The sequence below is a fragment of the Zootoca vivipara genome, chromosome 6 (genome assembly GCF_963506605.1).
Source record: "Zootoca vivipara chromosome 6, rZooViv1.1, whole genome shotgun sequence".
Taxonomy (NCBI): Eukaryota; Metazoa; Chordata; class Lepidosauria; order Squamata; family Lacertidae; genus Zootoca; species Zootoca vivipara.
In genome coordinates, this window is record NC_083281.1 from 19,058,199 (window position 1) to 19,085,550 (window position 27,352).

The 27,352-nt window shown below is 45.8% G+C and overlaps 2 protein-coding genes across 2 annotated transcripts; one reads left to right on the forward strand and one right to left on the reverse strand.

The window, feature by feature from the left end:
* MEIOSIN (meiosis initiator) lies at positions 1-23,048 on the reverse strand. Its single transcript, XM_060275257.1, has 14 exons — positions 22,974-23,048; positions 14,244-14,323; positions 13,283-13,373; positions 12,962-13,061; positions 12,018-12,146; positions 11,314-11,505; positions 9,900-10,002; positions 7,929-8,023; positions 7,468-7,611; positions 6,062-6,138; positions 4,925-5,058; positions 3,219-3,458; positions 1,464-1,553; positions 1-237 (listed from the first exon to the last, which is right to left on the reverse strand). Exons 1-14 carry the CDS (start codon positions 23,046-23,048, stop codon positions 66-68), a joined length of 1,722 nt encoding a protein of 573 aa, XP_060131240.1. The 3' UTR covers positions 1-65.
* LOC118087330 (adenosine receptor A1-like) lies at positions 21,853-27,352 on the forward strand. Its single transcript, XM_035119872.2, has 2 exons — positions 21,853-23,211; positions 24,865-27,352. The coding sequence occupies exon 2, from the start codon at positions 24,959-24,961 to the stop codon at positions 26,009-26,011; it is 1,053 nt and encodes a 350-aa protein (XP_034975763.1). The 5' UTR covers positions 21,853-23,211; positions 24,865-24,958; the 3' UTR covers positions 26,012-27,352.

Consider the following 27,352-nt stretch of genomic DNA (forward strand, 5'->3'; position numbering starts at 1 on the left):
CATTGATAACAGAGGGGCCATCTTTCCCATGAATGGATATGCCATTACCATTACAGTGCGAAGAGTCAGGGCATAAGCTTGAGTAAAGAGAGGTCACCAAAGGTCTGGGAGCCATGGAGGGATTTTTCAGCGAGCAGCATGTGGAAAGGTTTGGGCGGCTCTGGGTCCTCCTCCCCACTGGAGAAGTCGTCCCTCACGATGCGATTATTCAGGCGGCTGAACCGCCGAGCTTTCATGCTGGAAGAGATGCAACATAAACAATAAGCTTATCACTCAAGTGTTTATTTCCGGCCGACAATTCATCTGTAATCGCCAGATTGCAGTGAACATAACGAAGCCACCATGTGATGGCTGCCATTACGATGTGACAAAAACAAGGTGATGTGAATTGGAACGCAAGGGAACTTCATTTATGTGGCTTGCCATGAAGCGACAGGGGGTGATAACCAACCAATCATAACATGACCCCCCCCCCAATTGCAGATTAATGAATGCCTGCTTTTAGAAAAATCAAATATAAATAAACACTCGTTAACCTCCCTGCATGATGGAGAGGATGCTGCACAGTGGATCTTAACATGATAACAGCTCATATAACTGTTGAATGTCACCAAATGACAGCAGCACTTTTTGTGTCAGTTTGCTTGAAGGGGGGTACCAGGCTTGCGGGGCAGACAATGGAATTGGAATCCCTTTCTTTTCATGGTTAAGTTCACAGGGAGATAGAAAGGCGATAGAAAAGCATTAGCAGCTCAGCTTCCTACCAAAAGGATCCAACACCCTGAGATATACATAAGAAGCTGCCTTAGATCAACCCTCACGTCTATCTAGCCTGGCAGCGGCTCTCCGGGGTCTTTCCCATCTTCAGGGAGAATTCTGGAGGATTCCCTCTCCACAGGGATGCACCTGTGCAGTTTTTGCTGAATGCTGAATCATAGAATTGTAGAGTTGGAAGGCTGGAGCCTGAGGGTCATTCAGTCCAACCCCCCCCCATCCCCCGTAATGCAAGAATCTCAACACATGGTTCCCCATCCAATTTGAAACCATACCAGAACCTGATTAACTTCTGCAAATGTGATTCTAGTTTTATCGCTGCACCACTAGGAGGACTTTCTAAAGACTCGTCTGCTCACCCTAGCATTTGATGCCTAAGATAGACATTTTAGGACCCAGCCTATTCTCTTGACTGCAATCTGTTTTAACTATTTTTTGTTACTGTATTTCCAAATCTTTGTAAGCTGCCCTGGGACCTCATAGTGAGAGGCTGGTAAGGAAACAACAACAACAGGTCCTTTTTAAACTGCAGATGCTGGAGATTTATCCTGGACATTTGGCCTGCAGAACAGGTGCTCTATCACATCTGTGTCCTTGGACCACAGGGCTGACCTAGAAACTGGCCTGCTGGATGACCACCCAAGGAACAGCCTCATGCCACAGCGTGTTTTAATCAGCACCAGACATACCAATATGGCTTCCGCTCTTGCTTCGTCATCATACGCCACAGCTGGGCCAACTCTCTCGTAGCAGCTGTGGAGGCCATGCCTGGGCAAGCGCTGCCAAGATAAAAGATGGTTTGGTCATCCAGATTCACAAGAGGCAGGCGCACGTGAGGCTCTGCCAATGTCCCCAGGTTTCAAGGGAAGCAGGTTACCTTGGCAACCCCCTGCCAGGCTAGCCTTTTGCTCTCCAGAGACCAGTGTTTAAAAACACACAGATGCACACCTGAATGAAACCTAACCCCTCCCTCCCCACCCCCGCCCAAACACACACCTTGCCAGCCCATGGCTGCAAGGAGCTTGTGCAGAAGATATTCTTCCCTTGAAGCACCTAGAATTTTATCATTAAATCAGCTAGCGGGCATCAGAAGAAGTGCAACCCAATCTGGCCCGTTCCCAGGGACAGCTTGTGGTGGTGCAATTTTTTTCTCCCTGGTTACAGGTCTTGATAAAATCGTTAGCATCTCAACTTTCATATGGGGGGATTTAAAAATAAATGTATTCAGGGTGGCTGAGAAACACATAAGCACAGCCTATACAGGTGCTGAGTCCGAGAACTTGGGCCTTTAATACAAGTCGCAAATTCTTGACTAGGGGACAGATTTGTAATTGCAACAGAGCATTGTGCAGTTGACAGATGCAAGGGTGATCGGGGTAGGAAAAAGTGTTCCCAGTAGTCGCCCCAACCCAGTTATGGGAATCCCTCCCACTGCACAGAACACTCTTTGGAAGCTTTGAACAGTCTACCTATTTGCTCAGGGTTATGCTGGGAAAATTGACATTACATTTGATTAAATATTATTCTGTTCTGTCGGGAGGGACAGAATCTGCACTGGGTGTTCAGAATGGGGCAGGCAAAATAACTAAAATTGGAACAACAATGGGATATCTGCTCCTCCCAAGGCATGACAGATGACAGCAACAACCAGGGGAAAGAAAGAAAGACATAACATCTTACAAGGTCAGGAAGAAACACCATGGACAGAATAATTGCCACACATAGGAAGAACAAGGATATAGTTTGAGTTCCTCACTTGCAGTTTTATAACTCATTTAATGAGTCAACACGAATAGAAGTCATTAATATTGCAGTTGCTGTATAAGGGATTATTATTATGATCGGAATGTAATGGAAATTAATGAGATTTTGGGACACAGAAAAAATAATCATCAAATCATTAAATCTAGCACATGGGGCAGGGGAGGCATTTTATCTAAATACGGTCGTACCTTGGCTCCCAAATGCCTTGGGAGTTGAACGTTTCGGCTCCTGAACGATTGAAAACTAGAAGTGAGTGTACTGGTTTTCAAACATTCTTTCAGAAGCCGAAGGTCCGATGGGACTTCTACAGCTTCCAATTGGCTGCAGAAGGCGGGAGGCAGTTTTGAGATGAATGAGGGTAAACCAACTTAAACTTAATCCAGATAAGCCGGGGGGGTTGGGGTGGGGGTGGAGAAAGCTACCAGTTCAAGATGGGTATCATGTGAAACTGGGTGGGACTGCACTTCCCCAATAGACCAAGTTTGCAATCTGGGCTTCCTACATTATCTGTGGAAGTACAGGTGGTGGCAAGGGGTGCCTTTTATTATCTTAAACTGAAAAGCCAGTTGCAATCCTAACTGGATATGGTGGATCTCGCTACAGGGATTCATGCACTGGTTCCATCCAGACCGGCCTAGATTTCAGTCTCTCTGTAAGAGTTTTTGTCCTCCAATTCTCACCGGATGTAGTGCTTGCGGTTCAGGCGGCAGAACATGATGAAGCCATTCACGCACTTCTTTTTCAGCTGCAGAGGAGATGAGCTGCTGCGTTTCTCACCGGCTGCTGGTCGGCGCCTTTGCCTCCTGACCACCTTCTTCATCTTCTTCTGGCTGCTGACCTGAGATGGCCTCACCCTCTTGGATGGTGGTGTCCAGGTGCTGTCGCTGTTCTCATCACTGGAAGACACTGGGAATTCAGGCCTGGCGGTGGCTGTTTCCTGACAGGAGAAAGCAGAAGGGGAGTCAGGCTGCTCAGAGCAGGAAGAGGCGTGTGGAATTGCGCCATCTGGTCCAAATGATCTGCACACCGCTGAGAGGTTTCACTACAATCAAGCGATGTGTAAATTTTGTTGAATACATTCGTACCTTGGAAGTGAACAGAATCCATTCTGGAAGTCCGTTTGACTTCCAAAATGTTTGCCCCGCCGGACGTTCAGTTTCCAAAAGAACATTCGAAAAACAGAACACTCACTTCTGGTTTTCGATCATTCAGGAGCCAAAACGTTCGACTCCCAAGGTGTTCGGGAGCAGAGGTAAAAGTAAAGGTAAAGGGACCCCTGACCATTAGGTCCAGTCGTGACCAACTCTGGGGTTGCACTGCTCATCTTGCATTATTTGCCGAGGGAGCCGTCGTACAGCTTCCAGGTCATGTGGCCAGCATGACAAAACCGCGTCTGGCGAACCAGAGCAGCACACGGAAACGCCATTTACCTTCCCACTGTAGCGGTACCTATTTATCTACTTGCACTTTGACGTGCTTTCGAACTGCTAGGTTGGCAGGAGCTGGGACCGAGCAACGGGAGCTCACCCCGTCGCGGGGATTCGAACTGCCGACCTTCTGATCGGCAAGCCGTAGGCTCTGTGGTTTAACCCACAGCGGAGCCGAGGTACAACTGTAAATAAAAACAGAGTCTTACAATTCTTGAAAAATCATCTTACTGAATGAATTAAACCCCACTGTTCTTGTAAAAAAAACAAAAACACTTTGCTAATCCGACATCAAACACAAATAGACTTCCCCTACCCAATTATGTCGCAGTTTTAAGAAAACCCTAAAAACACAATGAACTGTATTTGACAACTGACTTCAGTTTCCTGTAAACAGTATGAAATGGTACAGAAGTGCAAAATTATACAGGGATAATATGTGGTGTTTGTAACAATCCCCAGTGTAAATTTTTATAACAGGAGGTGGGAACCTTAGGTCTGGGGACCAAATGTGCCACTCAAGGTTTCTTTCTATGTCTATGGACCTTGGGACTTTCCCTAGGTTACAACTCACCCACAGTCATGCCCCTCTCAAGCCCTGCTTTGTACCCTACTTGACTGTTTTTGCCTGGTTGGAATGTACCCTTGAACTTTGATAAAGCTTTTTGTTTGCCTGGAGGAAAGAGGAGTGCATGTAATTAGGACTTCACTGACCCAAATGACCTTTTAGTGGAGCCTCAAATTGAAAGAAGAATACAAGGTTGAAACAACAGAGAACAACCAAGTTCCTTATTTGGGATGAATAAATAGAAGTTGCAGGTGGGGTGTGTGTGTGGGGGGGGTTATCTATATGACCCCCAAATGTATAGGAGAATTCATGAACCAGTCAATCACGCTAGACTCCAGTAATGGAAGAGGAGGTTCCCCTACACACACAAAGTTAACACCCCCCTCTCTACAACCTTCTTCTCACCTCTTGAAGATACTGTTTGTTCCATAAAGATGTTCTCCCATTCATTCGTGACATGGGGCTGGAATTGCTTTTACCTGTTTCGTTGTAGGAAAGGTAGCAGTGATCCAGCGTGAATGCCGACTGCAAGAGGCGAAGGAAGAAATTAGAGGTGGGGACCTTTGCAGCCAGAATCTTAAAAGGGGAGGTGGTGCAAAGAAAGAAAGATATAATTAAAGCAGTTTTTCTTTGAAAACAGAGATGTGTTTTCTATCTCTGCTATATGATCCTAGCCTAGATTCCACCAGCCCTTAATTCCTTGAAATTAAATCGCATAGTGTGGCCCAGAGCAATGTAACTGCTCATGGGGTGCAAGCACACTGGAACAACTACAGAGACTGTATCACAAACCACATTAAGTGCTGCTTTATTGGGAAATTGGAGGGACGGGTGTATTCGGACAGAAATGAAACAAATATTTAGATTATTACACATACGTCATTTCTAGACAGACCAGTTTGCAAGTATCTGCAAAGAGCTTTCACAGCAAGTCATGCAGAGGTAGGCTGCTGATCTAGTGCCCATGCCCAAGGAAGTTGGGAAGAAGAGACCCTGAGATTTAGCTATAAGGAAGACAACCAAAGCCACCCCTCCAAGGACATAAGTGAATGAGCCACCCATGATAGGCGGAAAACAAAAACAAAGGGAATGACTACTTAACTCGGCCACTGTTTTTGGATAGGCACCTAAGTGCTCATCCCCAGGGGATGTCACAAGAGGCACCATTGTCACCTTTTCCAGGAACTGCATTAGTGCCCTGAAAAGAAGCCATAAGGACCACAGAATGGGAGAAAAAAGTTTTTCTCCCTCTCTCATAACACTAGAACTTGGAACACCCAGTGAAGCTGCATGTTGCAAGATTCTAAACAGACAGAAGGAAGCATTTCTTTGCACAGTGCATAGTTAAATTTTGGAACTCACTCTCACAAGGTGTATTGATGGCCTGTGCATTTGTGCAAGTCATCATTTGATGCTGCAGTGGATGCAGTTTAATAAGGACCAGCTCATGAAGCACAGACTCAACTTGGAATGAAAAATGGAGATGGACGAATACAGTATACATAAAGCTGAGGGGCAATGCACTTACCTTTCTCAAGAGGGTTCCTGAAAGGCCCTGAGAAAAACTGCTAGACTGAGGGGACAGATACACATCTTCAAATAACACTGCAGGATAACAAACAAGGTTCCACTAAATCTCAAGCAAGCACTTTCAAAGAAGGTTATCCACAGTTTCCTCCTCTCAGATAAACTTCATCCCAAACTCAAAGCAGGTGAGGAACCAATCAAGTTCCAGGTTTTTTTTATTTGCTCTCGGGTTTCCCTCTGCCTCTCTCTCAGCGTGTCACAATTTACCCAAATGTAAATCCCACCCCAAAGGGTAATATTATTCGAAGCAATGAAATCTACTGTAGAGGGCTGGGAAGTATCCAAGACACCGTTGATTTGCATTCTGAACATGAGAAATGCTCAGTAGTAGAATTACATACACTACGTCCATATAATGCTGCGGAGGTGCAGCGCTGCATTTCATTAACCACCAATGCAAAACAACCTTGTAGCTCAGCACAACTGTTTTAGGGGAAGAGAGAACCATCTCTCACCAATCAACATAATGGCTTGTTTGTGAAGCAACACATCTACGGGAGAATGTGGCAAACCCCACATGTCATTTAATTATACAAATACAGATTTCTCTGTTGCTCCTCCAGAGCATAAGAGGCAGAGGAAGAGACTGGGCCAATCAGATGGATTGGGCTAATCTTAAAGCACACAGAAATATTTATTTGGAGGAACCAGATGGAATAGTTTATTTTGGATGCAATGGTTGTAATTCTGCAGTCAGGGATTTGCCTTCTATCCATCTATATATTTAATATTTAATGGAGAAGAGAAAGATGCTTTGTGTTACACATAGGTTTCATTGGAGGATACAACTGTGCACTCTCTTCTAAAATAAGTTGATAGTGGATGGCTGCCTTAGTGGCCTGAAAATCCCAATTTCCCCCCAGTACCCCAGTAAAATGTTCGGCCTTTATAGCTGCAGAGATAAGCTTATAAGATGGTAAGTAGTACTTTTAAATATGTATATATTGGAAACTAGAAAAGGGGGAGAGGAATGATTAAGACTTCCAGAGAGTGGCGGGGGGTAGGATTAAGGGTTCTCCATTGCTCAAGAAACAATGTCATGCAAAATATATGAGCACTTAAATGATATATTCTGTTTGTTTAAATTGGTTTTCATTAGCATACTTTGGATTCTCCCCTGCCTCATTTTTAATTTTTTTTGTAAATAACATGAAGCATTTTCTTGCATTTCTGGCTAAAGCAATTTCTTCTAAGAGCTACCCTGCCTTTGAAAAATACAGTATATAAAACTGATTTCACAGGGAAGGTGATGTGCCTGCTATCCCCTCCTTGCAGGGACAGGAAGAGGAGACACACCATGACTTGGAGCAAGAGGCACAACTGGGCCACTCCTTCCTGCAACTTTACCTGGGGAAAGCTCATCCTGGCTGCCATGGAGGATGTGCCTAGGAAGCAGCCGAGCAGGAGAGGTGAAAAGTGAAGGGCTCAGACCCAAATCTGAGCAAGTGTTGCTTTGGGCCTCAATTCGAGGGGAACATAGCTGCATGCTTCCTGCTAAGAAAAGAGAGAGAGAGAGAGAGAGAGAGAGAGAGAGAGATATTTTGTGTCCCATTTTTAGAAGATTGTTTAATATTGGCAGACGGCAACCACAGTGCAAAGCATCTGATGCCTGCCTCTCAATGGCATTTCAGTTGCAATCCTAAACACACTCACTGGGGAAGTACTAAATCCCACTGAATTTAGTGGTGCTGGTTCCAAGTAGACATGCTCAGGAGCAGCCCTGCAGCTTCCCTGCATCAAAGTCCCAGCACCCTGCTCCCCAGCAATGCTTTTTTCTGGGCCTTTCCACAGGTTTGCTTGCAGCTTACCATGGGAACTGTTCACTGGGGACTGGGTGGAGAGCCAAGGGCTGTCTCTGGATGCTTCTTCCTCACAAGAGGAATAATAATGCACAAGCTTTTGTCTGAAAGAATAGAGAGGGTCACCAAGGTAGTCAAGGGTTGCTGTAGCAAAATTTTAAGATGCAAGCAGTAAAAAAGAAGAGCATATCAGGGATGTGGGGGTGTGGAGAGGGGATTCAAGAGATACAAGGTCCTGAGCTGGGTCTACATAATATTTTGAACACCCCTTTCTTTCTTTCTTTCTTTCTTTCTTTCTTTCTTTCTTTCTTTCTTTCTTTCTTTTCTAATTTTCGTTTCTGATAGATTTCAACACAAGAAACAAAACACCCCCCCCCAAAAGTAATAGGAAATAGGGAAAAGAAAATTACATATTACATATTATATTGCACCAGTCATTGACGGACTTCCCCTCCTCTCCTTCCCTGGTTCCTTTTATCTTCCACTTCCTCTTGCGTTTTCTTAGTTTCCCCAATCTTTCTCTGCTCCTCCTGTTAAGCTCTAGTTCTAATTTACACTGCTGAAAATATTACCATCCTGCTAGGCTAATTGTCTGGTTATAATAAATTTTCATATAATCAATAATATCCAGTCCTCCTTACCTCTTTTATCATTTTGTTTTCTTATTCTAGTGGTCATGCCCGCTAACTCCGCATATTCTAACAGTTTGAGATGCCCTTCTTTTGTTGGTACCTTATCTGCTTTCCATTTTTGTGCTAGTAACACATGGAGCGCACTTATCAGTGCTGGACAAGTTCCCTGTTGCTGGTTTACATTAGGGACAAGCAAGAGGTGGCACAGGGGCTCAATCTGAAACCCCGCCCTTGGGTTTCCTACGTGTCCCACATTCCCTCCAAACAAATCCTAAATGCCCCCTCTACCATTATATTATGTAGTATAGGTAATTGGACTTGCAAAGAGATCTTTTACCCTTTGTGAGAGCCAGTGTGGCGTAGTGGTTAGAGTGTCTGATTAGTGCCAGGAGACCAGAGTTCAAATCCCCACTTGGCCATGAAGCTCCCTGGGTAACCTTGGGCCAGGCTTGCCACTCAGTCCAACCTACTCTGCTTGTTGTGAGAATTAAATGAATAGGGGGAGAACCATGAACACCACTTTGAGCTCCTTGGAGGGTAAGGTGGGATATGAATTAAAGAATTAAATGATAATAAAATAACACCCCTGCCCACCCTCTATGCATCTCGCCTGCTGACTCTTGTGTAGGGCTAGGGAATATATTGATATACCATCCAAAACTGGTCCATTTATCGTGATATCAGTTTCATAATTACTGACCTGGCAATCATGTGGGTGGGTCAGTGGGTGTTATGCAAAAATCACTCATGTGTGACAAACCATGAAGCCAGCTAATGCTTCTACATGTTTAGCTGGTGAAATATCACAATGTTGAAAACCAGGTATTGCCCAGGCCTATTTTTCGCCTCTGCATAGTTCCATCCTTATTTCAGACATTGTGATATTATTGGTATACATGTATCACAATGTTTAGCGGATGACATTGCGATTTTGAAAACCAGAAATCGCCCAGCTCTACACTTGCGAAAGAGGCCAGGCACAGCCAAATGGGAATGAGCAGTTTAGGTGGATAGTTGGAGATTTCAGAGGCAAAGTGACAGGGGAAAACATTCCTCTTCTCCTCCCAGGCCTTTGGCTAATTAAACAATCTGTGGCAGGTATTGCTGTTTGCTTGTTTCTATGTTACGCATTTTTGTGCTTTTATATTGCATTGTGATCCTCAGGTGGAGGGTGATACAGAAATCCAATCGATCAATAAAGCCTATACTTTTGGCTCTCCAGCCCCTGCCCAGTTCAAAACATAAGGTCTTTGTCAAAAATGAATTCCAGACCAGAGGTCTGCTTCAAGCTACTCCCTCGTGGGAACACAACTTTACAAGCTGCCGATTATCCACTCTCTGCTCCTACCCCATTGGTGAATGTCCAGGTCCTTCGTACGCTACTTGTGCTGCACACACAGAAAACACATCTCCATCCTTGCTTTCCTCTTGGCTGCGACCCAAGTTCCAGTCTGCCAGTAACAGTTACAATGGGAGGGGAAGGGGAGAGTTGTTAGAAACTTTGCAGAACCCATTCACTCCATGCTCTGTGAGCTACAGAAAGAGAGTTTTATTACAGCCAAGTACGACTAGGAACAGCACGCAGAGAACAGCTCCTGGTGGCCTCTCCCCAAGGTTAAGGGCTCCATTTTAAGGTCTGATAAAAGTCCAAACCTGAATTTCCTTTAGAAACAACTGATATAAACTGGACTGTAGATTCTTCCCTCCCCCATAGGTTAATGTTTAATATACTGGACATGTCATCCTTTTGAAGTATGACAGTCTCCTATGGGGAAAAAGAATCTACAGTCCAGTTCATATAAGTTTATACAGCATGTGCTTAACTCTCCCACCTCCTTGAAATAAAAATGCTTAACTTCGGCGGGAGATGGGAGAGTGAAGCATATGATGTAGCGCGGTTAGCACACTAATTCTAGAGAAAAAGAAATACAAAGAATTCAGGCTATGTTTCATCAGACCAAGAAGAGACAGCAGGTTTAACAGAGAGCAGTCTGCTTGTTGCCGAAGTGTGGCATGTCTGATGAGATTTATTTCAAGGGACAGAATCCTTTGCTCTCTCCATCTTGCTCTCTCCATGTAATCAACCGTTCTATTCTGCCTAATGAAGAGTTCATCGGCATTCAAAACAAAAGCCTAATTGGCATCTCCCAGTAAAATGATTGGTTAATGACAGGCAACATAAAGTCATTTTTCACACGACACATAACTCATTGATGGAATTCACGGTCACACTATGTGGACATAACCAGCGACTCCTGACAAATTCATGGAGGAGCATATGTTTATTTGTGCCTATTTGGAATGAGATTAAAACAGAATGTCCATTTTCAGGTAAATCCTTGGAGGATATGTTTACTGGTGCTTAAAAGCAAAGAGAGGAAAATAGAACTCCCATGCTCAGAACACAGTTAATCTCTGAGTATTATAGGTTGGGGATCAGCATCAAGGGATGGCAACCACCTGCCTGACCTGCTCCTGGCTGGCCACTGTTAGGAAGAGAAACCTTGGCTAGACAGATCTTTGGTCTGTTTCAGCAGGAGTCCTCTTATATATCCTAATCTAACAGAAGTCATCATCCAATAAATTACACTGTATTTCTTCATTCTAATAGTCTTACATACAGATGAAAAGTTCAAATTACTGTGAAGTATCAGCCTCACTTTGGTTACCACTGTGCCCTTGCTCTTCGTTAAAAACTTTACACAAAAACTGCCAAGAAAGCAACAAGGCAACCACCCCTACAGCACAGAATGGGACTCCACCTTTGGTGATGTCCAGAAAGGGAGCGCTTGCAGGCCGGTAATATTCTGATTGCTTCTGGGAGGACGAAAGGAGCGCAGACACCTCTTCCACAGCAGAAACGCTCTCCTCTCTGCACATGTCGGCTTGGGAAGGGCCCTTCTCAGTCTCCAAAGCAAGGCACTTGCACACTTTTTTGCTCACCCCTCGCCGCTCTGCAAAAACAAGTGACACAAGCATTATTGAGCAGAGTCTCAGCTATTGCAGTCACCTGCTCTGTGGCATCAGGTGCATTTGCTAAGTAAAGGTGAGACTCTTATGCCCACGTGGAGCAGAAACATAAGGAAACCTCAGAAGCCTTGCGGGTCCATTTCTAGCCTCAAACTTCATTGGTTCAAGAGCCCCCTCCCTCCAATACATGCTGCCCTTCTCTGAGATTCGCCTCTGCTAAGGGCACATAGACCAAGTAACCTGCTTCCCCCTCTTAGCTGTGCAGTGCAGGTACTCCTTCTCCACATTACCCCCACTCCAAAAGCAAAAGGCACATTGCACCCAATCCGCAGCCTATCCGAGCTCCACTCTGGCCCCTGCCACCAGCCTCATGGGTTGGTGGGGAGGGGTCTGGTGCAGCCTGTTGTGTGAAGGTGGGAGAAAAGAAAGGCCTAAGATTGAAACACGTAAAGTAAGAGGTTGTAGAACGCAGCACTTGCAGGATGCTTTCTGCAACCTGATTTGCGAGTGCGTCTCCTCTTCCTAGGTTTCTTGCAGACGCCCAGAGGCTTGGTTTTCTTTGCTCGTGGTGTGGCTTCTCTTTGTCCTCTCTTCAGGGCAGATGCTGCCATCTGCTCAGACCCTCCTGTTTTCATAAAAGAGATAATTGTTCATAAAGGTCTTTCAGACTTTTTATCCTCTACATTAGCTGACCCCAACATGCCTTCACCGCCTTGCTTCCACATATTTTTCTACCTTTCCCCCATTCCACCCTCATTGTTCTAATCTTTCCACAGGTACTACTTGTCCAAAAAGCCAAAATCACACTTTCCATCCCTCAAGTGTACTCTTTTGCCCTTACATTGGAATCCTTTACTTCCTGGCTCCTCATTAAATACCCAATAAAAACTTGTCTTTTCATCAGATCATTCCCTAAACTGACTACCTATCTCTATATTACAGTCCCTTTTCTTTGGTCCTCAACCACTGCATAGGTTGCAAGTCAGAAGGCAAGTCTTGTGCTCTTTATATTTTGCTTTACATACAGTTCCTAGGTTATGTAGGTGCTCCAATATAAAAAATGGACTGTGTAATTCTAGAACCAGAAAAATCCACATTCTGCTGAAGGCATAAACTCACACATGCTCATTTGTAACCCAGAAGAAAAGAGCAAACTTCTGTCAAGATTTCCTGCTTGGTCACTAGGAGGCAGTTCTTACCACAGGAGTTCAGGAGAGAGACTATTTGAAATCTTGCATTATAGGCTGCATCTATTCACTCCTTAGTTCCTTTTGGGCAGTCATTCTCACATTACTCCCCCACCCTTCCCAGACAGATATCTTGTCCGATTAATTAACCCTTTTGTGGCTGCATAACTTTCTTTGTTCTTAATCCACAACACTTGCAACATAACTTGTTAAGTTTTGCTGCCTTCTCTGCCTCCCTTTGGTGCTGTATTACCTTTCTGTTCTCCGCAACGGACCTGGAGAAGCGATCTGGCCGTATCAACACTCGCCTGCAAATGTTCAATGTAGTGGAGGACCCGGAGGAGAATTTCTTTCTGTTTCAAGTCAGACAATCCAAAGCAAATGACAAATGAGAGGAAATAAAAAGAGGAATGTTTGCAATTCCTACCAGTATAAAATTTGGGAGCTGCAACACCACAAGGCCCAGTGTGTGAAACATACAAAATTCTCTCAAGAGCCAGGACCAATTCTCAACTGTATGAATCAGAAAGCTTATTTTAACAGAATGCACATGGTAAATTCTGCAGTATAGTACCTTTGTCAGCCTCTTGCAACTAGTCCGCATAGGGATGGGCAACATCTGAGCCAGTTCTTTAAGTGTGCTGGTATAGTTATTGCATTTTCTTCTGTTGAGAAATAAAGGGAGGAGTCAGACACTTCCTCCGAAAGTCAGTTGGTAATTTTTATTATTATTTTAAAATGCTGATGCTTGCTATCTTTTAATAGCTAAGAATAACACGATGATAACAAAGCAGAAAACGAAATTCTCATTGATTCATGTAGAGGCAGTTCTGCATATAGGGTTGTGGAGCAAAGCAACTTTCAGATACACATTATTAACTCTGCAGTCCTATCCTAGATATATGTTTCCATAGAATACCGCCCCGCATTCAATTGGACTTACTCCCAGTGAAGTGTGTAGAGACCATCCTTTTGTTGAAGCCAAGCAGGTGCGGGTCTGCTCAGTGCATAAACTTCCTGGGCTCTGGGAATGAGGCGCCAGGCAGCTGCCTCCTTGGCTCTTGGAGCCTGTAGGAGCACTGTGCCTCCCTCCCTATGCCAGGCAGAAGCTTCCTAGACTTTGGGAAGGAGGCACCAGGCTTTAATGCTCTAATTTACAGGGAACATTTAGGGGACTAGCCTAGTCCCTCTGACCACATGCCACTGGTGAGAGGTGTGGGCGGGCCACCAACTTTTGGGCTCGCACAAAGCATCGCTGATATTCTAAAGTCCAAAGTCTGCCCCTGCATGTGAATGCCACTTTGGATTCCAGGATGGAATAAGAGTGTGATGTAATTGCAAGAAAATAAATAGATTAATAGATAGCACTTTAATTCTGACTACCACAGCCCTTCACTACAATGCACATTGTTCCTGACCATTGGGCATGCTGACTGGGGGTGATGGGAGTTGAGAGCCCAAGTGCTTCCTGAGGGCCAAAGGTTCCCCATCCCTGAAGTAGGGTTTAAAGCTGTTTGCTTCCTCCTGCCCCTTACCTGTCACCAGAATTCTGTTGGGAATTCTTGCCGTTTGGCTGCAACTCCTCAGAGCAAATACATCCAATCTGGTCCCACATCTATAACAGAGAAAGGTGAGGGGTGAGAGAGAAATACTGTTAATTCCTGATGCAGAAAAAAGGAGGTGAAGAGAGGGGGGAGGAATTAATCTACAGAGAAAGGGGGAAAGAGTTGGGGTACAAGGAATGGAAAAACGGAACTGGGAAGCAAATTATATTTGCTGTATATTCGTCGGAGCCAGAATACCGCCTTTCCAGCAAGGCGAACAAATACTGAACAGAGCACTTGCTCAATATAAAACAGGCTTACCCAACCCAACTAGTGAGCCAGAAAACTGATAAAAGCCCAATAACCTCGAACTGTAGGTGGCAAAAAGTGTTTTTCATTTCTGTTACTGAACCAATAACATAAAATAACTATTAGGCAGCCATTTTAAGAGTCAGGCTTGCTCCCTCCCTTCTGAAGCGAAGCACAATGCTTAACTTCTGTCAAAACATATACACCCTTTATATTTAAACATTAATAATGAAAGGCAAAATATAAATTTGTTCAGTGTTAATTACTGATGCAACAGTATTGCCATTTACTTCGTTGAGGAGGAAAGGGAGGGTTAGCTTTTACAAGCATGTCCTGAATGTGTGAATACGTTTACAGATGGGCTCCACTTCAAAATGTTTGAGAAGCAGTGCGTTAGGGGCCCGGGGGCCACAATAAGAGGACCGTTGTCAAGCATTTTGGCGGTTACTATAGCTGGTGTGCCAAAACTGGCCCGGAAGGTCATAAGTTGGGCAAGCCTGACCTAAAATGTTTTCCTTGCAAAGATCCCAGTGAGAAAAGACTACATCAAAACTCTCATATCAGGTCAAAAAGGAAGCTACTGCCTTGCTTCCATTTTAGGTTCTGGGAAAGGAAAATTGACAATGTAATATATTCTGGGGACAACTGAATTATAAAAGGGAAAGACAAGAAAATGAAAATTCCATGGTGACAATAAGAGAGGAAGTTCCATGAACTTCTGACTTTTAGAAGACATCTGAAGGCAGCCCTGTTTAGGGAAGTTTTTAATGTTCGATGTTTTATCGCTTTATTATTGTTATTATTATTCATATTCTTTTGGGAGCCGCCCAGAGTGGCTGGCGAAACTCAGCCAGATGGGCAGGGTATAAATAAGAAATAATTATTATTATTATTATTATTATTATTATTATTATTATTATTATTATTATGGTCCTTGTGTAGAGAACAGCAACAAGAGGATTCAAAATATATAAAAAATATTTTAGAAGTCCAATAGCACCTTAGAGACCAACTGTTTGTTCTTGGTATAAGCTTTTGTGTGCATGCACACTTCTTCATATAATACGAAAGCTTATACCAAGAACAAACTTAGTTGATCTCTAAGGTGCTACTGGACATTTTTTTTATTTTTATATATATTTCGACTGCAACAGACCAACATGGCTACCTACCTGAATCTAAGAGGATTCAAGATGATGACTGAAAAGGGCTTATGTATGAATTAACATGGGCGATATTGAATGGGGTTTCTTTTGAGGTTCCCCGTGAGTCTTCCAGAGTAATGGTGGGCCAGCTGGAAAGGTGAAACTTAACTACCGTATCCCCGCTCCCCCTACAAAGGGTGCCATTGTTCCAATGGAGTTAACGGTGGAAAAAGTGATCAGGAGTTTGTCTTTCTGGGGACTGAATGAGATCTTCCCAGAGGTATTTGGGAATTAAGTTCATTTAGCATGGAGGAAAAGTAGTTCCCTCTAGAGTAAGTCAATAGGAACAGTTGTGAGGGAGCAATATCGAAGAGGGAATATTATGGGATCTTCCCATCGGGAGGCAAAATGCCGTGCAGAGAAGTTGTGGAAAAGGAAATAAATTTGTCCCGTGTTGTAGACGATGTGAGGGAGACTTTTTTTTTTTTGAGGGAGGTGATGAGAGGTTCCCTGGCTCACAATGGGATATAAAGGGTCACTTAACTGAAATTTGGGGGCAGGTAAATTCTGAGAGTGTTTGTGTTGGCATCATCTATTGGGTGGCAATGGGAAGGGATCTGCCAGAGGTCTACTGCTGGTGGGTCTATTATTATTATTATTATTATTATTAATTGAATCAAGACCTGATTTAAGGTGGCTCACGACAGCAGCACTACCACCATATAAATGTATAGCAAAACAAGTGGGTCCCAAAAGCATGTTTGGGTGAAAGATGGATCGAGGCTCAAATGGATAAAGATGATTAGAGGTCTAGAAGGGCTTCGGTATATCATCTGTAGCAGCAACTTCCATTGGAAGAGTGGATGCCATGTGGGGCAGAGATGGCCCTATAATTTTTTAATGGGGCAAGGAAATCCTCAAGATGTTGCGTTGAATGGAGAGAGGGGATCTGGGGATTAACTGAGGTGGGGGCCTCTTCCATGAAATTGAGGTTGCACACGCGCTGATCACGTTTCAATATTTGATATCCGCGTTTGACCTTTGAAGAAAAATTGAAAGAATTATATGGGATTAGCAAGACCCATCCTGAGACACAGAGTGGGGGTAATTATGGGGTGTGTGCGTCGGGGGCCGTGTTTGAAAAATGTAATGTGAGGGGTGGGGTAAGGAACTAAAAAAGCGGGTTATATTGAATTGCGAAGGAAAGGTGGGAGTTTGAGGGAGAAGTTACTGAGGAGAATCTGAATCTCTCCAGTGATGGTGGTATTAATGAAAGGCATTAATTGAGGTTAAGAGTGGGCAGAATATTCCACCCACCCCCACCCCACAAAAAAAGCCCCCTCTCCAATCTGCCCCCTCAGGGATACCTTCGCTCACAACCATGCAAAGGGAAGGCGGGGCTGGGGGGGAAGCGCGCGTTCGCCTCAGCCCGCGAAATTCAGCGCAGGGAAGGAGAGAGGACACGCGCGTGAGAGCGCGCGCGAGACCCAAATGCCAGCAGCGGCATTTCCCGAGAGGAAAGGGGCGGGGCCTGCGGAACGGCAACGCGGACGTTTTGATTGGTGAGCTCGACGGGAGGAGGCGGAGCGGTGGGGAAAATGCTTTACACATCGAGGGGGAGAGAGAGAGAGAGGCTTCCCTTCAAAAATCCCCCCCCCCGTCCTCAGTGAGCGCCACAGAGCATGCGCCGGCCTCTGATGCATGCCCAGTTGCCTCCGCTGAAGGCACCGGAAGCGCTTCCCTTTGCCCTCACTCGCTGGAGCAAGTGAGAACAAGCCAGGCTGCCAACTTCTTTATTTTTTGAAAGGACGCCGGTCTTGTTGCTGTGCCTTATGGTGCGACACCCGAAGCCTGTTGCTCCCTTTTTATCTTATCGCTAGTGAAAAGCTTAACATGTTGCCTCATATGTTTGTCTCCACACACAAACCCCAAGAAAGAAAGAAAGAAAGAAAGAAAGAAAGAAAGAAAGAAAGAAAGAAAGAAAGAAAGAAAGAAAGAAAGAAAGAAAGAAAGAAAATACAAATCCCAGTGGGTGTGACGATTATCGTTTTATTAATCACCTGCCAAACCACCGTCTCAAGGGGGTTCACACACACAGTATACAGGATGATTTAAAAACCCGTTTAAAATGCAAAAAAACAAAAACACATACGTTTAAAACGGCTAAAACCCTAACAATTGGATGTTTGCGGACAACAACAACAACAACAGAATTTACAAGCTACCCTCCTCCCAAAGCAGTCCAGGCAGCATACCTACCGTATCAATAACAAAGATGGCATCCCCTCGTACAAAACTGCCCAGGTTTCAAGATCTTTAGGCGAGGCCCTTTCTCGGTCCTGCCACCCTGACAGCCACACTTGGTGGGGAGATGGGGCAGGGCCTTCTTGGTGGCTGCTCCCAGACTTTGGAACTCTCCGCCTCAAGAAGTTAAACTGGCTCCCTCCTTGCTGTCCTCCTGCCAGCAGGTAAATACTTTCTTATTCCAGCAGGCTTTGGGGAACTGACTGCTTTTAATGAAAGGGCTGGTGTTGTGCTGGTTTGTATGGTTTTAATATATTAGATGAAGAGATAGTTTTAATTCTTTTAATGTTTAATGGTTTTTTAACAATTGCCGCCACCTCCCATAGTGGGGAAACCCAGCCAGATGGGCGGGGTATAAATAATAAATTATTATTATTCAGCTGTTCCTGTTTTTATCTGCAAGTTGGTTTGAGATGCTATCAGGGAGAAAGGTGAGGTTTAAATAAATATTTACTACTAATCATAGAATCATAACATTGTAGAGCTGGAAGGAACCCTAAGGGTCATTTAGTCCAACCCCCTGAAACATAGGAAACTCAGCTAAAAATCATCACATTTTCTCAACCATTGGTTTCAGGGTTGCCAGGTGAATAGGAATGTTTCCAAATTCCCCATGAAAATTGATAATGAAAATGGCAGGCACACTTCGCCATGGAGGAAATTCCACAAATGGGGAGCCACCACTGAGAAGGCTCCGTCACAGCTCAACACACCAACCAATCAGCCCACCACTGGAGACAGGAGCACCAATAAGGCCTCACCTGCTGAAAATAGGGTCCCTGATATTTCATACTGGGGGACCATGATAGTGATTTAGTAAGGACCAGCAGCCTGGATGCCGCAGGGCCAAATCTGCCCTGCCCCAGTTGCCCTCTCCCAGCATCAGTTGCCCCTAGAGAAGTGAGATTGCCGGGGGCTGTGGGGAAATTGGGGCTATTTGCTTGAAGGGATGTGGGGAAAAGCCCCGATTCATCCTCCTTAAAACAGCTACTGACAGAAAAGGTTAATCTGAATTACGTCAAAGCAGGACACACCCATTTAATTTTTTTCTTTCTAGCACACGCTTCTCTGGGAAAGCTAGCAGATGTGAGGCCCACCTTATCTGGAGAGTGTTTAGCTACAGTACTCTGTTAATCTGGGCCGAGGCAGCATGGATAAAATGTTCCTAAAGCGACCATATATCCCAGGCCCTTCGGCCTCTGAGGGAAAATAACTTGCGCAAATGCAGCCATGTGACATCCACCAGTTTTTCATCAGACAGTTTGCTTCCAGAATCAAAGAAGCAGGCCCTTTTAGAGGTTGTGTTTAAAAAAAACCATATTCCTATTTATTTATTAAGTAAGTAAGTAACCTTACAATTTTCAGTGAGTGCCTGAGGAAAGATAAGCAGGACTCCTCTTTGAATGTACACATTCCAAGGAAAAAATATAGACATTTTTCATATATTCCAGGGGAGAGACAACAATTTATGCATTTGGCAAGGTGGCATCTGTCCTGTGAAAGCTTTCCTTCAGCTTCTGCCAACCTGGTGCCCTCCGGATGGTTTGGACTACAACTCCCATCAGCCCCCAGCAATACCATCACTGGGGCTGATGGGAGTTGTAGTCCAAAACATCCGGAGGGCACCAGGGCAGTGAGTGAAGCCTTCTCCCCCCCCCTCCAATTTTTCATTTCAGATCCATTTAGCCCTGCCTTTTACAATGTTTGTTTATTTATGTTTTAAGAGGATTGGGGATCCTCAGGCCCACAGCCCGGATGCGGCCCTCCATGCCTTGCAGCCTGGCCCTCAGGACTCTTGTCTCCCACAGTCTTTGTCTCCCCTTCTTCTGCCTGGCTGAAATGTGTCCCAAAACTTTGGTAATGTCTCTGGCTTGCCTGCACAGAGGATAGAAATCAGGGGGGTGGGGTGAATATCTACGGGAACCAGCCTATTGTACAAAGGCGACATTTAACATTGAATTGCTTTGCTGCCTGTGTTTGATGCTGGCTCCGCCCACCACCAGGATGCGGCCCTGAAACGTTGCCCAGAACAGAATGTGGCCCCCTCTGGAAATGCACTGGAAAGTGTGGGATGATGCTTGCTTTGACACAGCATCGTCTAACCTTCCTGCAAGCAAATCGGAACCCACATTATCTAACATCCACGTCCCTAATTGATCGGTTTGCACCCCACCTTGGAGAGAAAGAAGATTCAGACTAATAGAAAATAATAGACAAACACAGCTTAAAATTGAACAGGCAAGCACATATAGCAATCCATAACAACAAAAGCCTTTCCATTGGGTTGTTTTTTTATATTTGTTTCTTCTATTTTTTGTGGTTTTATATTTTGTCTTTGTTCTATTAGCTGCCCTGAGACCTCCAGGTATAGGGTGGTATATAAATTCAACAAATAAATAAAATAAAATACCTATCTATCCGTCTACATTTCTGCCATCTGCAGAATTCTTTGAGCTTGACAGTGAGGTAGAAATTTATAAGGCTGTGTGGCACAGTGGTTAGGGTGTTAGCCTAGGACTTGGAGAGCAGGGTTCGAATCCCCACTTGGCCATGAAGCTGATTGGATGGCCTTGGGCCTACATCTCAGCCTAACCTACCTCATAGGGCTGTTGTGGGGATGAAATGAGGAGGGGGAGAGCCATGCCTGCCAGCTACCCTGAACTCCTTGCAGAAAAAGTTGGATATAAATGCAGTAAATTGATGATGATGATGATGATGATGATAGCCCAGATGGGCAGAATATGAATAATAAAATTATTATAGAAATCATTATTATAGCAAGTCCAGGAATAAAAGGCACTATGCTGAGAGATTATGCCTCTCTGCCCTCTTGCGCTCCTTTGAATTCCATTTAACATCCTGACCCCCTCACCTAATGTGCAAGGTTTCATTCAATCAATATTTATGTTTATCACCAAGGCAATACAAAACAGTTTCCCCAGAACATAGATTACGCAACCGAGAGAGAGAGAGAGAGAAAGAGAGAGATAGAGAGAAACAAACCCAATTCCCTACGTTTCCTCACAGAAACCCACCAATGTTCCTCTTTTGCGGACTTGAAATCAGGCTGGGCTCTAGGACTGCCCATCTCGACTCCCACCTCCCTCCTATTAAGATGTACTGTATTTATTTATCCAGTCTGTATCCACAGCTGTGCTCGGCTCCTTTCATCACTTTTAGAAGCGTAACGGGTTTAATGAGCCGTCCATTCGATAAAAGGCCTCTCACAATGGTTTGGGTTTTCCTCCCCTTCTTCTTCTACATCAGGCATGGCCCCAGATAAGAGATTTATAGGTTCGTTTGACGTAAAAGTAAATAACTTTAAAAATAAAGCAAATTAGAGGAGACTTGTTTGCTGACCCAGATGCAGAGAATAAACCGATGTGTTGTGCCTAATTCGGCTCGGGCGCCATGCTAGGTGTGGCCAACTTTATCTCTTGCAGGGCTCCTGTGCTGCTAACACCTAGGTAGTCAGTAAACGAGACTTTTTCTTTTTCTTTTCCAGGTGATGATTTACCTTTCATTAGATCTCCCTGCAAGGGGGAAAGGTTGATCTGTTCACTCATTGTGCGCAGCTGCTGCTTAAGACAAGAGAGCCCCGGAAGAAGAAAAAGCTGGATATGCTCCTCTTTCCCACTTCTGCAGTGCCCACTGCGATGCCTGATGAAATTATTTCAGCGGTTTAGGAGAGCTCCTAATATACAGGGCACCTCTGCTACCACCACCCACCCAAATCTCACACCCAGCCAGCATCCACTCCTACCCTTGGCTGACCTTGAGAAATACCACTTGGCTCAAGTGGCTCCTTCACTATGGGCAGCCCAGAAAATGTCCATCAGCTTCACCTTGTGCTTCTCTTCCTCTCAGCTCTCCCTCACTGTTTTTAACGGTTGCTGACATTAACAGCGCAAGAGCTCATGGACACCCAGTGAAGATGCAAGTTGGAAGATTTAGGACAGATAAAAGGAAGGACTTCTTCATGCGGAGCAGAGTCAAATTGCGGAACTCCCTCCCACAGGATGCAGGGAAGGCTACCAACTTGGATGGCTTTGAAAGAGGCCTGGACAAATTCATGGAGAAACCTGCCCTTGGCTACTAGCCATGATGGCTAGGCTTTGCTTCCTCAGTTGGAGGCAGCAATGCACCTGAATGCCAGCAACTGCTTATATACATTCCTGAAAGCCTGGGCCACTCCCACTCCCAACGTGATTGGCTGCCTAAACTTCCAAACTGCGAATCACGACTCAGGGTTCAAGAGCCAATGGCAGAGGCCCAAATCCTGAACTGTTATGTGACTGGACAACATTTATCGAATCAGAACACAGGAGCTCAGAATCCTTAGTCCAGACTCTCAAGCTCAGGCAAACACAAACCACTAAATACATAACAGGGCTCTTGAGCTTAAGTGTTGCTTGATGGTTTCCCACAGGCACCTGAGAAAAACAGGACGCTGGGCAAGATGGGTCATTGGCCTGATCCAGCAGACTCATCTTACGTTCTAATAATTTTGTTGTGGCATCAACCTGTCTCGAAAGACAATGGAGTGCGCCTCCAGGGGTGAAGTGAAGCCACTGCATTAGAATCACCGAAGTGACCTCCCTGGGGCGCAAGCCTGGGCAGTGTGTCCTAGACTGCCCAGATGAAGTCCTAGACTGCCCAGATGATGATCCCCCCTGCTCGGACTTGCTGATATGATCCAAAGGGAAGCAGAGCAAGACATTTGGCCTCAGCTTGCGCCCCAGGAGTTGCTGGAAGGAGGCGCCATCCAACTGCCTTAGGGATGCCCCTCCGGATTTGCAGAAAAACAGAGAAATGAATGGAAGAGTTGGGGGAAAATGAGCAACGATGGGAACCCGGGACTGACAGATCCGCCGGATCCCTGGAGAAACCGGGGATTGAACCCAGAACCTTCTGCATGCAAAACAGATGCCCTGCCACGGAGCCAGGCTGCCCAGCCGCCTGCCCATCCCTTTCTGTGGAAAATGCAGGTGCTTTTGTATGCCAACCGCCACTTATCAGATCTGACTTTTGTAATCATCACAACACGGGCGCTACAAAAAAGGACAAAGACGCAGACGGAGCAGGCAGTACAGGCTGCATGAGATGTGGAGGTGCTTGGGGGGGCTGTGAGCTTGCTTTTCCTACCCCACCCCAATCTTGATCTTTTCAATAGCAGCCGGTCCAGGGACAGAAATCTGTGGGTGAGTCAGAGATCCCTTTTGCTTCTTCAACAATGAAACAAGGGTGAAAACTTTTAAGACCCGAACTAGGCTGTGCTATCCCAACTGCCCAGAGGTCTAAATTTCCCCTTTATCACTCCTAGCTTGGCCTCTTTAATGCTTGGGAAACTAAAAATAATGTTGCCCGATTTGTACTTGTTGGTACTAGACCCCGAGATCATCTTCAGTGGGGAGGAGTTAGCAGACAGTGAGGGGAAGCTGTTAATTAAAAGGGTGGCCGGGTAAAGGGTGGGGGGAGAGGCAAGGGTTAAAGAGTGATCGGGGGGGGGGGAGTTGTGCCCTTTTAAAAATATTGTTTTTACTCTGCGGAAAAAGCAGTTGTGTGCTTCACAAAGGGCATTGCTGGCAAGAGATCGGCCAGCCACCCCCTTCATTTCCAACAGGCAGCTAGACATAAATTTGCGTATTGAAATATTGTGCCAACTTGTGCCATGGGCCTTTGCCCCAAACACCTGGCAACTCACTGAGGGCGGGGGAATGTGAGGACTGGCGGTTGTACCTTGAAACAGGCTTTGGAAATGCGTCTTATTTTACTCCCCACAATATTCTCTCCGCACACAAATGCTAGGGAAAGCCCAGAACATCCAACTACCTCCTTGCCTTTCGAGGGGAAAGGGCTATCTGACCCTTGACAAATAAGTTGTGTGTCACCGGCTAGTCAGCATAGACAAAACAGAGGCAGAAGGACAAACAGGCTGAGCTGGGACACTTTCATGCCACCCATTTAAAGCACCAAAAAGGTAAAAGGTAAAGGACCCCTGACTGTTAAGTCCAGTCGCAGATGACTCTGGGGTTGCGGCACTCATCTCGCTTTACAGGCCGAGGGAGCCAGCGTTTGTCCGCAGACAGTTTTTCCGGGTCATGACGAAGCCGCTTCTGGCGAAACCAGAGCAGAGCACGGAAACGCTGTTTACCTTCCCGTCAGAGCAGTACCTATTTGTCTACTTGCACTTTTTTGACTGTTTTCCAGGGGCAGTCCCAGATTCCAAAATGTCCCACTTTTCCTTAGGATGTTCCCTATTTTCATCAGAGAAATGTTGGAGGGTATGGAGTTATGCGATCCCCGAGTGAAGGAGAAAAGTAACTATGCAACCTTTACAAGACATCTGAAGGCAGCCCTGTATAGGGGAGTTTTTAAAATGTTAATGTTTGATTGTGTTTTTATATATGTTGGAAGACGTCCAGAGTGGCGTATAAATATTATTATTATTATTACAATGGAACCTTGATTTTCGAGCGTCTTGGAAGCCAAATGTTTCAATTTTCGAACGTCGAAAACTCGGAAGTGAATGCTTCCGTTTTCGAACGCACCTCAGAAGTCAAATGGCTTCCAAGGCATGTTTTTCCATTTTTTCAATGGAATTTTCTGACCGCCCATTGCGCCTTGGTTGTCGAACGTTTTGGAAGTTGAACAGTCTTCCAGAACAGATTACGTTCGACAACTGAGGTTCCATTGTATTATTATTATTATTATTATTATTATTATTATTATTATTATTGGATAGGACGTCCCTATTTCCCTCAGAGAAATGTTGGAGGGTATGCAATACAGTACCTATTTATTTATTTATTAATTGACTGAACTCTTCCCCCCTTCCCTGCCTCATTTCACAGACTCCTGGACTTCCTCAGGACCCACAAGGGCCCAGCAACCTACAGAGGCCGGAGAGCTTTTCCCTAACAGCGTCGGCATGGCTGCTGCTCCATAATGGCTGCCTATGACCATTCGCTGTCCATGCTGCAGCAGCCCCTCCGAGCCACGAATGCGACATCGTCTCCAGCCCTGGACATCCCTTACTTGCTGAGCGAGAGCCTGATTGCACTGTTCTCCATCGTGGGCAACGTCTTCATCTGCGCCGTCGTCCTACAGAGCAGGAAGCTGCGGGCCGTCGTCACAAACTACTTCCTTGTCTCCCTGGCCGTGGCAGACGTCTTGGTTGGGGCGGTGGTCATCCCTTTTGCCCAGTTTACCAACCTGGGCTTGCCCCACTACCGGTCGCAGCTCTGCCTCCTGATGCTGTGCATGCTGCTGGTGTTGACGCAAGCCTCCATCTTCGGGCTGCTGGCCATCGCCGTCGAGAGGTACATCTCCATCCTGAAGCCTTTCCAGTACAAATCCTGGATGAGCCCCCTCAACTCCCTCCTGGTGATCTTGGCATCCTGGGTGCTGGCCCTTCTGATCGGCCTGCTGCCCATGATGGGCTGGCACAAGCCTTTGCCGGCCAGCGGGGAGTGCCTCTTCAACGACATCATCACAAACACCTACATGGTCTACTTCAACTTCATGGCCTGCATGCTGGCTCCTCTGCTGGTCATGATGGTCCTGTACGGGCGCATCTTCCTGGAGGTCAAGCAGCAAATCCGCAAGGTGGCCGAGGGGGAGGTGGATGTTAGCGCCCAGGAGAGGCGCCGGATGATTGTCCGCAAAGAGCTGCAGACAGCCACGTCGCTGTTCATCATCCTCTTTTTCTTCACCGTCTGCTGGCTCCCGGTCCACATTCTTAACACAGTCATGCTGCTCTGCCCCACCTGCCCCATCCCGAACCAGCTCATCCTGACCTCCATCATCCTCTCGCATGCCAACTCCGCCATCAACCCGGTCATCTACGTCTTCCGCATGAGATCCTTCCGGGAAGCCTTCGAAAGAGCCTTTTCGGGCATCTGCTCCTCCTCCACCACGGATGCCTTCTCCGTGTCCAGGATAACACCTTCCATTGTCTCGGAGGTGCCTCTTCGGAATCTATCTTTGCCGGGGAAGTGAATGCAGCGCCTCAGCTTGAGGCTGGCGGGGGTGGAAGGCAGGAGGCCGACAGCAGGTGGCGCCAGAGCCGATGGCAGGTTGTAGGCAGGGAGGCAGGCAAGTAGGGGGTTGGCTGAGGGTGACTGAGGTTGGTGGAGCAGTGCCCCCGTTCACCCTAATGGACCAGCCTCCACTACAACTTCATGATGTAAGCGTCCACCTGCACGGCAGTACAGAACAGAGATAGGTGAAGATGTCGAGTTTCACTCCGTTTCTAATCTTCCCCACCTTAAATTCTGCTCTCTACATTTCCTCCACAGCTAGCATTTTTCATTAAGGAGTCCTCACAGAATTTCACCGGCATTTTAGTGAAAATTTCTCTTGCATGTACACGCTTGTATGCACCTTTCCCTAACAGGCGCGTTTTTGCAAGGCAATTTCCCTTAATAGAATGCATTTTGGAACATCGTTGTTGCTCACCTGTGCCTTAATATGCACACTCGGCCCTGATATGGGCATTTTTGTGCCACGTGACTTTTTGCATTGCAAAATTCAGAGAAATGCAAATTTCAAAGGGCGGCTGGGTTTCAGTCCACATTTCAGAAAGTACAAGCTTACTTTTAATTGCGAAGTGACTCAAATTCCCATCCCACCCCTAAGAGCACTCCAGGTCAGGGTTCCAGCCAGGCTAGTCATACCCTTTCCCGGACACTCCGTTCCATTTAATTCCATTTCGTCCCTTATCCAACAATCTGTTGCATCCCATGTCCCCTGGGCATGCTCAGTTGCCAATGGGGTGTTTTTGGGTTTCTAAACCTCCCCCACCAACTTATGCAAAGCTTGAGAGTTCCTCTTAAAGTTCCTCTCCCCCTGGAGGACAGGTTGGGCTGTTTCAGCTACTGTACATCAGAATATACATGTTTTGCTATTGGTACATAGCATATGAATTGTGTGCTGTGGGAAGGTCTTCCATCTGACATTGTTTTAACTGGACTATTCCCTTGATTTGTGTGCTGGGGGTGGTGGCGGCTAGGATTATTGGGGGGTGGGTGGGTGGCACCAGCTCCCTTCCCACCTTTCATTAATTTTATAAACCGGCTGCTGCATGAGATTTGGTATGTACGTTCTCCACAAGAGGGTGCTCCAAGTCTTTGGATACATTTAATTCCCCATTCCCCATCCTATGCTGCCCATCGCCACTTTTAATTCGTGAAGAGAGAAAGCAGAGCACCAGCTAGATCAGGGGTCAGCAAACTTTTTCAGCAGGGGGCCGGTCCACTGTCCTTCAGACCTTGTGGGGAGCCGGACTATATTTCGGGGGGGGGGGGAATATGAACAAATTCCTATACCCTACAAATAACC